Source organism: Oryzias latipes, chromosome 19 (genome assembly GCF_002234675.1).
Source record: "Oryzias latipes chromosome 19, ASM223467v1".
Taxonomy (NCBI): domain Eukaryota; kingdom Metazoa; phylum Chordata; class Actinopteri; order Beloniformes; family Adrianichthyidae; genus Oryzias; species Oryzias latipes.
In genome coordinates, this window is record NC_019877.2 from 13,549,982 (window position 1) to 13,566,254 (window position 16,273).

The 16,273-nt window shown below is 37.9% G+C and overlaps 1 protein-coding gene and 1 long non-coding RNA gene across 2 annotated transcripts; both read left to right on the top strand.

Annotated features, from left to right (window-relative positions):
* Nucleotides 1-8,625: 8,625 nt before the first annotated feature.
* Nucleotides 8,626-13,220, top strand: LOC101162975 (5-hydroxytryptamine receptor 3A-like). Its single transcript, XM_023949655.1, has 6 exons — nucleotides 8,626-8,897; nucleotides 10,121-10,165; nucleotides 10,261-10,370; nucleotides 11,308-11,477; nucleotides 12,425-12,585; nucleotides 12,933-13,220. Exons 1-6 carry the CDS (start codon nucleotides 8,709-8,711, stop codon nucleotides 13,203-13,205), a joined length of 948 nt encoding a protein of 315 aa, XP_023805423.1. The 5' UTR covers nucleotides 8,626-8,708; the 3' UTR covers nucleotides 13,206-13,220.
* A 247-nt stretch (nucleotides 13,221-13,467) lies between these two features.
* On the top strand, nucleotides 13,468-14,984 carry LOC110013446. Its single transcript, XR_002288567.1, has 2 exons — nucleotides 13,468-13,540; nucleotides 13,623-14,984. It is a non-coding gene; the product is annotated as an uncharacterized LOC110013446 (long non-coding RNA).
* The last annotated feature ends 1,289 nt before the right edge of the window (nucleotides 14,985-16,273 follow it).

Consider the following 16,273-nt stretch of genomic DNA (forward strand, 5'->3'; position numbering starts at 1 on the left):
ACACAACCACACAAAGATGCAAGGCATAGCTCTTCTCAAAATCAAAGATAAAAAAACAAAAACAAAACAAGAATATACACATATATAAAAAATATAAAAAACTTTCAGCATAAATTAAGAAACAAGGCAAACAACAATCTAGACCCTAGATTTGTAACCATTCTGTAGCAGATTTACAAATATCATCAATGAAAGGATTTGAGTTGTGAATACATTTCAATGAGGATAAATACAATTTGACTTCATTTTTAAAACACAGGAAATTTGCCTGATCTTTTTTCCACTTTTTCTTATGAATATCATATTTTCCCAAATTCAGGAGGATATTCACTAAGTTTGTTGTCTCTTTTGGCAACTTACTGTTATAAAACAAAATATCTTTTTCTGTGAATTGTATGTTGTAAAGTTTTTGACTAAGCCAGTTATGAAAATCTTGCCAGAATCTTTGGATCACTGGACATGAAAAAAACAGGTGTTGGGTTGTTTCTGGGGCTACATGACAGAAATCCACCTCAAAGCCAAATCTACTCCTCAACGTCTCTGCCAATGGGTAGTAATTGTTTTTAATTTTGAACTGCATTTCTTTAATTTTGGGGACCACTGGCCATTTTAGGAATTTTCATAGTTGAGCACCTGATGTGACAGGTGTCTCAGTTATTTTATATTTCACTTTTCTATTAAAGACATGGTATAATTTACCTTCAAAGGATTTGTTTAGGTATTTATTATCACATTTTTTTCACTAAGTTTTATTTCTCCTATTACTAAATTTGGTAGTTTAATTTGAACATAGGAAGACAATATTGTATTTTTTATTAAATGTATTAAAGCAATTGGAATTGCTCTGCAGGTTTTCTGGAATTCCTTGGTGGTGCATTCAAGAAGCGACTTGTCGTAATTTCAGGCAGGCACTCGGCAGTATTTTACAGGTTACACCCCTAGGGCGGTTCAGTCCATTAACTCACCTGCTCAGCGTCCTATTTAAGCCCAGGTGCACAGTTGTTCATTCTCTTTCTTACCTTCAGCGCTCATTCTTCGCCCCTCCCTCCTCCCCGGCTTCCACCTGTGGGCTCCGTTAAGAGGGTTTTGTTACCCGAAAGTTTTATGGAAGTTATCTCATGGAATTGAACGGAGCCTTATGCCAAACGAAATAGATGTGAATGCCAACTTAAAGAATGTGAAAATTAAGTATGTGAAATAAATATTTCTCACTGCAAGAGTTGTCTGACTGAAAAATCATATTTACTTTTGAAGTCTCTTAACTGAAGAATTTCTCCATTTGAATCAAGAATATCACTTACAAAAAGGATCTTGTGGTCAAACCAATTCTGATGTAAGATTGTCTTCCTGTTTGTGGTAATTACTCTGTTGTTCCACAGGGTGGCGCAGTGAGGGGTGAAATTGTGACTAAATATCATATTCCATTGGAAAAGTACTTGTTTGTGAAACTCTGAAATCTTTATAGGAAGTTTGGAAATTTCAAAGTCACATCTCAGCAAAAAATCTAATCCACCTACTTTTTTGAAGATGTCTTTGGGAATATGAAACCATATTGAGTGAGGATTAGCCACAAAGTCTTTGAACCATTTTATTCTAAAGATTCCAACCATTGATTCAAAATAAGTCGTCTTAATACCTCCCAACTTATATTCCTTAATTAGTTGAGATTTTCTGATGTAATGGGTCTTATTTCTCCAAATAAATTTATAAATAACTGAGTTAATTTTTTTGACATTCTTTGGGTTAATGTAGAGATTGGCATGGATATATTAATTTTGAAATTCCTTCTGATTTCGACAACAAATTTATTTCAAAAATTTTTACATCTCTGATTAACGAATGATTTAATGATTTCTGCATTTGGTTAATTTTTTCCATTACGTTTTTTTAATTCTCTTTCTTTTTCATCTCTAATTAATGTAATTCCTAAATATTTCACATCGTGTTTTACTGGGATTGAAAACATTTCTTTTTCCAGACAAGAGTACAGGGGGAGTAATTCACATTTTTGTAAGTTTAGTCGAAGACCAGAAGCTTTTGAGAAAATGGAAATAATTTGCAGGGCTTTCGTTACCATGGTTTTGTCTTTTAGAAAAAATACTGTGTCATCTGCAAACTGGCAAAGGCGGAACTCAAAATCAAAAACTTTAATACCTTGAAAATTAGGGTTGTTCAGAATTAAGTATGCTAGGAGTTGAGTACATAAAATGAAAATTTTTGGTGATATTGGACATCCTGCCTTATTCCACATGTTACATTTATTCTGGGTTTTAATTCTGAGTTAACAGTGATGTAACTGTAAATTTCAGTACAGAACATTCTTATAATTGAGCAAATTTCTTTTCCAAATCCAAAATGTTCCAACGTTTGAAATAAAAAGTTATGTTCTACAGAATCAAAGGCTTTGAAATAGTCAATAAATAAAAGGAGAATTTCTGTTTCTAGCATAGATTGATAATCCATCATGTCCAGAATTAATCTAACATCATTATGTATGTTTCTTCCTTTTATAAAGGCAGATTGAAAACTATCCACTACTTTGTCTAGAACCAGTTTAATCCTGTTTGCATAAACTAGTGCCAATGGTTTATAATCATTACACAGCAGGGTGATGGGCCTCCAATTATCTAATTTGTCAAGTCCTTATTTGGTTTAGGGAGTAAGGTTAAGTCCAGTTTTCATAGATGGTGTTAGGCAACCTTCATGGATACAATCTTTGAAAGCATTAATCATTAAATCTTTAATGTCCTGCCAGAAAAACTTTAAAAATTCTGCAGTCAGTCCATCTATTCCTGGTGATTTGCCATTACTCATATTTTTCAATGCAATTTCAATTTCTGATATAGTTACATCTTCTTCTAAACTAATTTTATCATCGTCTTCTATCTTTTGGATGTGTTCTTTAATTTGGGTAAAAAATGTGTCGCAATTTTCTTGGCTGAAATTTTCGTTATATGAAGTTGAGTAATATGAAAATATTTCAGATTTTATTTGCTCTGGGTGTTCAATTAACCTTCCATTTTTGTTTATTTTACCTAATTGTTTTTTTGTTTGTCTACATTTTTCTAATCCATAGAAGTATGTTGTGTTTTTTTCTCCCTCTTCAATCCACTTAGCTCTGGATCGTATAAACGCACCGTTTGCTTCTTCTGAATAAATCTCATCAAGTTGTTTTTGGAGCATGTTTAACTCGGCCAGATCTTCCTCTGAAGGATCAGCCTTGTTGCATAAAATATTCATATTTCTGACAATTTCCCTTTTCTTTATTTTCCTATTTTTTACAAAATCTTTGCCAATTTCACCTGCTATACGTTTGCTTTCTAATTTAAACCATTCCCACTTCGCTTTGTTTGTCATTTTCATTCCCTTGACTTTCAAACATAGAGATTTGATCTCCTTAATAGATATATAATTTAGTAAGTTTATTGTTAAATTTCCACGTGTTGTGAAATGGGTGTGTATTTTTGCACAGTTTTAGGGAAAGGCTGATTAAACAATGGTCAGTAAGTGGGGACGGTTCCATTTCACGGTTTTCTACATCTGCAGATAAAGGTTGAGAAATAAGCCAATAATCTATTCTTGATCGCTGGTTATTGTTTGAAGCACAAATCCATGTAGAGGTTATAGAAGTGGTTTTTTTTAATCTCCAGTAATCAAATGTGTTTGTTGACAAACAGAAGTTTCTGATGACATCATTGTGTTCTGGTTGTTGTCCTTTAACTGGTAATCTAACAAGCCACGGGTTTGAAGCAATGTTAAAGTCTCCTCCAATAATTAGTTTATCTGATGCATGAGAAATTTTCCATTCCACCAAAACCTTAGCAAGTTTTTCCAACATAGTCTTATTTTGTAATTTGTTATTGTACCCATGTAAAGTCAGCACAATAATGACTTTCTCATTTATTTCAGTAGCTGCTAACAACCAGTGGCCTTCTCTATCTCCAAGATGCCTTATTAACTTCCTTGAAAACCTGTTAAACAGAATCATGACTCCTGCTGAGCGGCTCGTGCCGTGTGAGTAAAGGACTGTATCTCCCCATTGTTGTTTCCAAAATACTTCATCTGCTGGACCTGAGTAGGTTTCTTGCAGTAACAGACGACCTCTCTGGTGTTTTCGTTGTCTTTCTCAGGCACCTCCATCAGCCGCAGGTCCCATCTTCTCTTATATCTTTCGCTCTCCAGACATTTCTCTCTCAACTCTTTCTTTTCTAATAAGAGATGCGCCACACGTTCTTGCAGCTTCACAATATTTTCTTTGTTCTCTTTTGTAGATCTTCCAATCCCATCCATGCGATTCTCTATGCCTTCCAATTTCTTTTCCAAGTCGTCAAATCTTTTCAGAGCTGTTTGGATTTTATCCACACGTGAATCAAGGCCGTCAAATCTGGTTAGAATGGCCTGCATGGCGTGAGCGAGGCTAGCATTACCAGCGCCATCTTGTTTTTCGTGGCTCCTCATTTCTTCATTCTTTTTGGGTTTGGACTGTTTAAGCAGATCGGGTCATTCACATCCTCATTAACTGCTTGCTCTTTTTGCTGTTTCTTCTTCCTCACAACTGTCTTCAAGAGCCCGGAGGTCATAATCATGGTCCCTAGCGTTAGCTTGCCTTGGGTTAGCCATTCTTCAAGCAATGGAGAAAAAAAAAATGTGAAAAATATATCTTGAAGTTATCAGGTTTTTTTCTTTCTATTTTCTTAATATTGATTTTCTGACTCTTCTGGGGATGGTTGGTCTCACCACAATTCCTAATTGGACACAAAATTCGGTTTCTCTTTCAGACCCTGGCTCAAACACCGCCACTCACTCCGCCATCTTTCGGAAAACTTTCGCGTTAGCCTTAGCATTGCCGACATTGATGCTCTTCAAAACAATGTAGGTTGTCAATTTAGGAATATAACATATTACACATGCCATATTACATATTTACAAATATATTTTACAACAGATACTTGATATTTTTTAATATACTTACATGTTTCGGTTGTCTTCCTTGCGCAACTGTCCGCCATTTTCGATAATTCAAACCCAATGCATTGTGGCTCATACGCAATGCATTCTGGTCCTGAAGGAATTTATTTTTTGTGGTTCTCATTTCTCCTAGGTTTTTATCTTCATTTTATTTCATTGAAGGTTTTCTTTCTGGTTTACTGTGTGTGGGTTTCAGTCATTTCAATTAAAAGGGACTTCCTGATAATTGCATATGTAAAGAGGTTTCAGGAATGCAGCTCCAACCTCCAACCCCCTTCGGGAGAAAACGGTCTTTGATCTTCTGGGGCCATTTGGTTGTAGGTCTGACTTGGATCATAAATCAATCATCTCAATCCCTGGGAACCGCCACAGGCATCTGCTCCCGTGTGAAGAACAAAGCTCTAGGATCGACTTCCTGCGGTGACAGTTCCTGCCACCCATGGGGATTCCGTACCGTGTCTATCTGTGAGGTTCCCCCCCAGAGACCAGATGCTGTGATTCTAAGGATGGGCTGAAGGAAGAAGGCGGGCTCCTCTGTCAGCCAATCACTAGCGACCAGAGGCGGAGATTCGGCGGCCATCTTGCTCCCGGGGGAGGATGTTCTGACCACATGCTTAAAAGTCTGAACTCAAGGAACTTTCCTGTGTCTCCAGACAAGCTGCATGTGAATTCGGAATGTAACCTCTTGCGTATTGCAGGCCTTGATTTTGGACACCCAGATCGATCTGTTTTTACTCTGTTTTTAGAAATATTGTTAGGGAATAAATTTGTTAAACTTAATCCGGCCGAATCCCGTGGTTTTCTTCTTCTCGACTTTATTGAACATGCAACAAGGAAAGTAATCTCAAAGCGACAGATTATATTTTCCAACAGTCCGAACGCACAATTTATGAGGGTCTCAGGAAAAGGGGGTCAATTTGCTACACACCTGGTAGGTTGGAATACTTTGCAGTTCTTCCTTCCTCTGCAGCCCCTACCCTCTTGGATTTAATCGCACTACCAAGAAACATGAGGTGTCCTCACAGTACTCTATCCATCAATTTTAACAACACCTTTTTAATACACACACACTACCCACACCAACACGCTATACACACACATACACATACTTTACACAAGTAGGGTGATGACCATTGATCTTCTGACCCCTATCCCATCCCTTATGAAGGGGGCCAGCCACTCAGCGTGGTGCCTAGGTCATTGACTTCCTGGTCTGGCGGTCCTCTTTCCACGTAAATAGGGGCATCCCTGGGATCTCTGGCTATACCATGAGTTGGGACTCATACCACATCTTAGTCTGGGGGTGGCCATGTCCTTGTGGTGCATGTTTTGGTCCTTGCGTTCATGCTTTGGGCCTCTTTATTTTTTCCAATTTCAAAGGAGACTGTTGAGTCCATGCTTACCACTCTTGTCACGGATCCCCATTAGAGGATGACATCGGAATGAATCTTCCCCCTGTCCTATCCCTGTCATGGTGCCTCTGTCAGTTTTTCTCCCCCCTGCACTGCTCCTGACTCACCAGCTGTGAGTACTCACCTCATCAACCACCTGTGCTACATAAGGAGACCTAGCTCCAGCATTCTTCGCCAGTTCGTTAACCCGATGGTGCCTAGTCTCCTTGAGCTCTACGTCTGGCCTCCTTGCCTTGTACCTTCTGCTAATCTTGTTTTGTTATGCTTCAGGAATCTCATGCCACGAGAGTCACCTGAGTCAACCACCACCTCGAGCAGAAGCGATTCTCCTGAACACCCTGAAGCTACACCGCTCCTCAAAAAATCCAGCAACGCCACGATCAACAACCACAGTCACGCCACTCGATCCAACTCCGGCTACGCCACGAACTCTGAAACCTCATCCGGACCTCCGGCCTCGCATCAGCTACAGCTCTGCCAGAACCCCAGCCTCGCAATACATCAAGACCCTTTGGACCTGCAAAAATAAATCTCATTTACTTACCAAAGCATTTACCCGCCTCCTCCTTCCGGGTTACAGCATCTGGGTCCGTCTCGTGTTCGTATCATGACGATCCCACTCCCACAGAGAGTAATCCTATCTCATACCGCTACCAGACCAAGGTTTAATAAATTATTCTATCCCATATCTCTCTTGGTAATCTCATTATCACTCCCCTTCAAATTGATGCCACTCCTATCCTGCTCCCTTATATTTTTGTCTTTATTTAGTCATCATGTAAAACATCAAATCTAACTGTAGCTGCTCCCATCTTGTTTCAGAGCAGCTGTAGAATCCCTGTTTCTACATTTTTTTCTACACCATAGCGTATCGGTTAGCATTGTCGTCTAACAGTAAGAATTAAGAATTATTGTTAATGTAGTTATTTTTCAATTGAGTTATATTGTATACACATTATCAAAAAACGGCAAAATGGTTCCAATGCTTTTTCTTTTTTTTCTCATCATTTCTATTGGTTAGTTCCTGCTCCTGGAATAAATTTTCCCCATCCTGGTTGCATGATTAGAGACGACTTCCGTCCCACGGGAATCTCTCTGGGAATCCTGTGATCCGTGGGATTCCTGAGAAAATGTCAGGCTCTAATCCCCATGTCTCGCTGGCACCCTCCTCCTGGGTGGGAGAAATTTGCCCCTGCCTTTGCTCTCTGTTGGACTCTTTGTGGGGTGGTTGGTTGCTTAGAACTCCTGGGTGGTGGTGGGACCCTTGACTGGGAGTGAGAAGACTCGGGTAGATGGGGCTGGGTCCGGGGCATGGTGGGAGGATTGTTGTGGGGCTTGTGCTCTCTTTTCTCCTCTGCTCTTCGGGCTGGGGGCTCCAACAGTGGTTGTTTTAAATTCTAACCTCATTGTCCACAGTAGAACACAAACAACTAAGCACCGGTACCCACTCATTTTTACACCACTAAGGTATTTGTACTTGTGCAGGAATGATATATGCTTGACATGCGATTGCTTTTATGCATGTGAGCTGCTTTGTATTTGTACTGTGTAAAGGTCAATATGCATGTGTCTGAACATTTTTCCAACTAAAAATGTCTGTTTGTATTTCAGTGTGTCAGAATGTGTCTGTGGACAGGCGCACATCTTTTGCTTAACATCTACCTGTGAAAGAAACTTGTTGCCTGTTTTTTTGCAGTTTGCATTGTGCGCTGAGATGCTGTCCCTTTAACCCTATGCATAATGGGAGATGTAGTCTGCAAACGGCCGGAGATCGCCTCTCTGAGCGTCATGGTTTTGTTTACTTGTTCCACGGTCTGACACCGGATTCTGTGGAAAGCTACACCGCTAAAGATGAGCTTTAGCTTGTATTTTTGTTAGAACTGAGAGACTTTATCAGCCGAATCGGAACAAGGAAGTGAAGGCTTAAACCACTTCTGATTGGTCAGAGTGATGATATGTGATTAAGCCTTCAAGAATGATTGGTGGAGACAGTTAAAGGGGTGGGACTTTTCAGAAAACAGCTTTAGTTGCAGCTAAATCGCGGTACTCGCGGTCATTCTTATCAAAATGTCTTTAATAGAATCAAATAAACACAAAGAAAAAGTATTTTACGATCTTTCATATTCCTAATTTCTCAATGTTATATCAGGGCTTGTTTGGATGAACAAAGAGCTGATATCCTGGAGATGGTAAATGATTCTAGATCAGTGAATGAGGGCAATTTCCCACGGCACACTTGACCATCTCCCACTGGTTGAAAAACACTGTTTTAGAGCATCCAATCTAAACATGTATTATTTTTACTGTAACTAATCCTCACTAAATACAATGTGTCTTCATTTTGTTTCAGAAACTCAAGTTGGAGCTTTTGTATTTGAGTGCAGCTGGGAGTCTATTTTAAAGAAGTTTGATTTAAGGGAAAACAATGTAAAATACACTATGGGCCGACCTGTTAAAGACCACCATCATGTGACATTGGTTTACATGGAAATGGACATTTTTGTCATTCTAGATGTGGTAAGTTGTTGAAACTATTCATTTTTGGTTAAAATTCTTATAGAAACACCTGTGGCTCAGATGTATTAGGTAATAAAATGAACCCTAAAATGAACCCTAATAATAACTTTTGTGAAAGGCGACGGTGAATCAGAGTGTATTTGCTTCAGATACTCCATGAAAGAAATAAAAAAATAATCAAAGACATCAACAAATCAACTATATAAATAAAAACCACGAATACCCCCCCGCAATTCAAATGTTTTAGATTTTCAATTTTCGATTACCACTTCCTACACTTGTGGTTGGTTCACCAAATAACTTGTCATTGGTAAGACAGGCAGAAGAAACAGACAAGTGAATTGGGAAGGAAGATCTAAAAAGGAGGTATTACCAATGTGGACCAGATCTGCAAGTATCATGAAGTGGTATAGGGTCCGAAAATGCAGGAAACAAAGGCTTGATGATTGACACATGCGGATTTGACAATTCTGAGCTGAACACCAGATACTTAAATACACTGAGGATGATAAACTTTACTCTCTGTTGGACTCCTCGTAGGGTGATTGCTTAGAACCATGATATGGGTGTTGCAGGTCTCTGGGTTGTCAGGCCCATAGAAGGTGTAGAGAGGAGGGGTGCCAGCTTAATGAATCTTTAAGGGGGCAATCAAAATGGAAAAATCATTTGTTCTGGATCGAGTCCCCTAAATTTGAATCCTGATCCTTGCGTTTGATCTGAATTAAAGACTGGCATCAAGCAGACCATTCTGTTACGGACCAAAGATTTTAAACAAAACCACGTGACTAAAGATCACTTCAGTGATAGGCCAGAAACTTTGAGGACAGGTCAAAACAAGTGAAAGATAAACGTACTGCGCTTCACAATACTTATCAGAACAGTTAACTTAATAAAACTTTATATTTAGATTACTAATTTTCAACGTGGGGAACAACACTTTTTACTTGTTACTTTTGTACAGCGCATGCTGCAGGGCGGTTACTGGCAAGGAGACGTAACATGTCCGCTTTAACTTCATGCATTTTATTCAAAGTTTCTTCTCCTTGTTCTCATCTTTCAATCATAAAAGAAATGCAAAATGTTAAATATCTATAAAGAGATGGTGAATTAAAGCTCTAAATGTAATTTAATTGTAATTTAATCAGTTGACTATAAAATCTTTCAATCAAAAAAAAGCAATTTTTGTATTATTTGTGCTGATGAAAAACATTCTGTGCTCATAGAAAGAGGCGGACCAGACGCTTGTTTCTTACATTTGGGTTTATTGGGTGAGTTTGAAACATTTGGTTTTGATATTGTCATTTTATTCATTTTCGTCATGTTTCTCTCATGTATAACTTCCATGTTTGTTTATCTTCTGTAGAGGTGGAACAACGAGCACATTCACTGGAATCCAGATCAATTTTGTGAACAGACGCATATTTTAGTTCCCGCAAAACTTTTATGGAAACCAGATCTGACAATTGAAGAAATGTAAGTTTAAAATGCACAGTTTTATTTGCAAGCTCTCAGAATCAGTTACAACCACAACTATTATTCTTGTTCTTATCCTTCATTAGTTGTTATTACAGGTTCAAGAAGAGGTCATGGGAGAAATAACTGAGCAAATAAATCCAAACAATTTCTACTTTTATTAAATCTTTTGAAAGCCACTGAAGGGCTACTGTTAAATAATACTTGTCCCTCTCACTTTTAAATGTTTGTGTTGTTGACGAAAGGGGGGGGGGGGGGGCAGGGCTTAAAGTAACATTTAAATTTAAAAAAAGTTTAAATTATTTTAAATGTTTTGTGAACCAAACCATAGTGCATGCTCCCCATTAAATGTTGCAAACTGTTTTGCGGAATCCAAGCACGGACACAAAAACAGAGTGGCGTACAGAGTTTTATTCTTATGAGGCAGAGGAGATGAATGGAGGAGAGGAGAACAGGCCGGCAGATGAGCAGACTGGCGGAGTTTTCTAATAGGCAGGGAGGCAAGTAAACGGGCTGGCACAATAATCTGGAATTTGCCGAAGGCTCCATCTCAGAATAAATAGTCCCTGTGATGAGCTGCAGGTGACGAGATGATGAGGAGCGGGTGTGGAGTAGTCACTGAGGAGGCACGCCCCCGGAACCACACATGCAAAGTAGTTTGAAGTTTTTGTTCTCATTTTTACAAACAGATATAATTTACTTCAAATTGTTTCATAGACAAAAAGTTGATTTCTAGCTGGCATAGACCATATTAAGAAGCTTGACTTGTCTTTTTTGGAAACTAAATCTTAATAACCTTTTTGTTCTTCAATCTTATATTTTATGGCACCTTTATGATGTAAGAGCCCTATTCAAAACAGCAATACCTGTGCACCCATAAATAAAATCAAGGGCACTTTCCTGATAATGGAATTCATGTATTTCTTGTGTGGTACAGGACAGACTGCGATAAAACCGCCCCAAGTTCTCTTCTTAATATCAGACATGATGGCTGGATTGAATATAGAAATGGTCAAGTGGTGGATATCACCTGCAAGATGGACTTTTACAGATTCCCATTTGACTATCAGGTCTGCAAAATCTCCTTCAAATCTATCATGCATTCTGGTAAGCACAGAACAGATTTTTGTTTTCAGCATGTGTAGCATTAATCAATTAATTACATTGGCTTGCAAAAAGAATTCATACACCCTGAACTCTTCCACATTTTCTCACATTTCTCACACATGAATCTTTTTCATTGGAATTTATGCAATAGACCAACACAAAGTGGCATACAATTGTGAAGTAGAAAGAAAATGTTACTTGAATTCATGTTTTTACAAATAAAAACTGAAAAGTGGAGGGTGACCCCCTAAGTAAATACTTCGTGGAACCCCCTTTTGCTACATTCACAGCTTCAAGACTTTTGGTGTATGTCTCTACCAGCGTTGCACATCTAGAGACTGAAATCTTTGCCCATTCTTCCTTGCACAATAATTGAAGTTAAGTCAGATTAGATGGAGAGCATTTGTTCTTAAATACATTTAGGTCTGGACTTTAATTGGGCTATTCCAACACATGAAAATGTTTTCCAACCATTCCAATGTAGCCTTGGCTTTATGTTTAGGGTGGTTGTCCAGCTGGAAGGTGAATCTTCACTCCAGTCTTGAGTGTTTAGTGCTGTGGCAGACAACCGACATTGTGGCAAAAAATGAATAAAAAAAGGGAGCAAAAAAATAGTAGCAATTGCAAACAAAACAAAAAAGGAAATGAAAATATAAAATAAACGCTGCATATAATAACCGCCATCACAGCAAAAGAAAAAAAAGGGATTCAAACAAGAAAACAAATGCAAACCCTCCCTCCCTCCCTCCCTCCCTCCCTCCCTCCCTACCTCCCTCCCTCATGGACGCTCTTGCAAAAGAGATTTTTAATCTCAATTATTTTTTTATCCTGGTTAAATAAAGGTGAATAAAATAAAACTTTTGCAAGCCACTGTAACACATTTTACTTGCATTTTTCTTTACCATGATACCTTACTATTGGTTTTGATCTATTTTGCTTGCCCTCAGATGAAGAACTACTGTTGGTCAACAACAGAAACGAAACGTTGACTCATTATGAGATTTTGAAATTCCTCCAGCCAGAGTCGGACTGGCATTTTGAAATGGCAGAAACAAACACAGAAACTGTCGATTATTTTGGCTTCAATCAAACAAAGATTGTGTACACTGTAAGTTTTTCTAAATTCAAACATAAAAATGTTTTATACTGATTTCATTAGTATGATGAAGACAAACTGTTTGATAACAAATTGACTTTGTCTTTAATAAATGTAAATGTTTTTTGTAAAAGGTTTAATGTTTTGGGCCTTAAGTTTGTCTTTGTCAAAATATAGAGGGGATACAAATCTGGATAAAGTAAAAAGAAAAAGGAAACATGCATTTCTAAAGTAGCCACTATATTGTAAAACCTTAGGACTATTTGAATTATTTGAATGATTATTTTATTTATAAGGATGCTATTTTACAAAAACGTTTCTTGTCAAGAGCAGTACAGTTATAGGTTTTGTCCTTTCAGATCACCATGGAAAGATATCCAATACTATATGTTGCAAACTTACTGCTGCCCCTTCTCTTCTTCGTTTGTCTGGACTTTGCCTCCTTCCTGATGTCAGAAACTGGGGGCGAGAAGATTGGCTTCAAGGTCACAATTCTACTTTCTGTGACTTTGATGCAGTTTCTTCTCAATGACATTCTGCCCCCTTCCACAGGAAGCGTTCCTCTTATGGGTAAAGACAATTTTGCTTCAAAATTTTCTTTGTTAACATGGGATTCATGTTCATTTTACTGATTCTGTCCCTCTCAGTCATCTTCTGCGTGTGGATCTTTACCATGATGCTGTTAAGCCTCTTGGTAACCATTTTTGTAAGGTATTTGATAGACAAAGACCAAACTTGTAAAGTCAAGAAAAATCACAGTCCACTCAAATGCTGTTTTGCAGGTGAGATTATTCATTCCTAAATATCAACGTGTCTTTTATTTGCCACCTACTTGTCTGGCTTATATAATGAGACTTAGCTTTAAACAAAGTTTTATTGTTCTAATATTTTATTAGGAATTAGGAAATGGATTCACTGTTCATCCGCTGAAGATACTGCTGAAGAAGATGAGTCTTTTCCTAAAGAGGTTAGAACTTTGTTATATTTCAAAGACAATTATTTGAAAGTTGCAATTTTCATTCAACTTGACTGTTCAACCATGTTTGCAGGGTTGCAGCGATCCCCAGTCTGAGGTGTCTCTTGTCCTGGAAAGAGTCTCTGAGGAGCTTAGTGAAATGAGGAAATCCATAACTCTGCTTAGCAGCAGGACAGAAGATGAGAAGCCTGGATGTTGGAGCAGAGTGGCTGATATAATCAACAAAGTCTTTGCAGTTTCCTACATTATATCTGTTATAATGTTTATGAAGAACTTTTTCACAGAGTGGATATTTGATTAAATACCAATATAAGGTGCCATTGAGACTTCCCAATTTCCCCTAAAAAGCAGAACATTTCAATTTAACTTCACATTTATTGTAACAATTAGATGTTGTGCTGTTAGAAATGTATGATGATCAAACTGTCAGACTTTTTATAAGTTAACTGCAAGCTGACAAACACACAAATGACAAAATAACCCTGTCATAGATTATTTCAAAGTAGATTAAAATTCCATAATAATTATAAAATGTATATTTCAAAAAGCTATTTAGTCTCTTTCTCAACACTCTTTTTTAGTTAATCAGAAAAGTATTTGATAGTAATAAAGTTCAGGCAAACAATTTATTTCTCTATAAAATCAGAATTTCACTTTCCTTTCTAAATACAATCTAACAACAAAGATATTTGATCAAAAATTTAAACCAATACTATTAGGACCTAACTTTTTCATAAATGAAACATACAGAGTTTGCTAACCTGTGAAAATAAAATGCTTATTTTCTTAGAACAGGAATATATAACAGGGTGGATAGTTAGTTACATGATAAAATTACTAAACAAAGGTTATGGTGTCTAAACAGGTTATGATGTCACTGAAAAAATTAGCGGGTTTTTCAAAGTCACAGTGAGCCCCAATTGACATGGAAGCATGCAAAATGTTAAATGAAAATTGTTGGAAAAATATATATAAGTTATCTCATATTTGCTTTTATGAATTATAGCTATATAGGTGTTATAATCATGTTTGCAGAAGTGTGTGTGTGTGTCCAACTCTGTTTCACAGGAAGGTGGAGGTGAAACCCCTGAGTGAAACCCCCTATCTTTGCGTCTTTACAGCCTCCTCCTGACAACTTGTGTGTTAGCTGTGTCTAGAATGAATCGAAGGACGCTCTGTGTCAGTTACCCGTGAGAAAAGGCTTTGCAGGTCTGAAGATGATGTGGGAAGGCTGTGAAAAGACAGACATGTCGTAATTAATGTTTTCTGATTGCGCTGCAGCTGTGTTCTGTTTCCCCTCCTTAGAGCTCAGCGCATATGTAAATTAGGGAATACCCAACAAACTTAATAAAAGAGGAGGCGACAGAATATGCGCCAGAGTGGAGAGAGATTGTTTGCTGGGTATAATCTCTGTTCGCTCTCCTCATAAAAGGTACCTTGGTCTGTTGTCTTTCTTTCATTATGTAGTTATTCAGATGTTGGAGTTTGTTTTAACCCAACAAAAATAGAATATGCATGATCAGAAATCCTTATTTTCTAAAATAATGTTTTGCAACAGTAAAACTATGTAAAACTTTTTAAAGATTAGGTATAATTGGACCACTTATTACACACACTGACGTTAAAAATACATCCAAAGAAAACAAAAGTATAAAATGAAGGAAAAATTTTAAGAGAAAAATTATTGTACTGATTTGTGTGCAAATCTTATAAGTCACTTATAATAACAATTCACAGTATACTTTTTCTGCTCCACTTTTTATGGTGACCGAGTGATTCTGCAATGGACACCAAAAGCACTTTATCATGATAATAATAATAATAATGGATTCAATTTATCTGCGTTTTTTCTTGTTGCTCAAAGTTCTTACATTGTGTCCATTATTCATTCACTCCTCATTCATACTTGGTGATGGTAAGCTACGGTTGTAGCCTCAGCTGCCCTGGGGCAGACTGACAGAGGCGTGGCTGCCAGTTCGCGCCTACAGCCGCTCTGACCATCACCGGGATCATTTATACACATCCACACACCAGTGGAGCCACACTGGAGGCAAGGAGGGTGAAGTGTCTTGCCCAAAGACACAACAACAGCTGGCTGGGGGGAGCGGGGATCGAACCACTGACCCTTCGATCATTGGACGACCTGCTTTGCCGCCTGAGCCACTGCCACGCGCCATGGTAATGACCCATACGGTGAATATTAGGAAAGGCTGGTGAGAAAGAACACTCGAGTCTCAACTTAATGAGACAAGCATGTGTACCAATACAAAACAAGGTTACTTGGATTGCCTGCAATAATGTGATAAGCGTGAATGCTTTAAGCTGAATGTGGTCACTGAAAATCCTGAAGTTGTTTGCTTGATGCTAAAATAAAAAAAATAGTTGATCTTATTTATTAGGGAGCTCTGTACTACCAGTGAGTTTAGTTTAGTTGTCTGAAGGGAAAAAAGTCAGGGTAGTGTCACAACTGACTAGGATTAAGGCTATAATTAATTAGCTTAGGGCAATTTTAATGACAGCTTTGAAATATAGCATGTACATTCATTGAATTTCCAAAATCCCTTTTTCTTTTTTTTTTTACTTGTCCTGTCCAACCGCTAAGCAAACAGATGAGAGCTGAAAGCCTCTTGTGTTGGACATATTTTACTGTTACAATAGGGGTTATTCATCCAGTGCAGTTTGGTTTAAGAGCTCAGCACTCAGCAGAGACAGCTAAATGCTTTT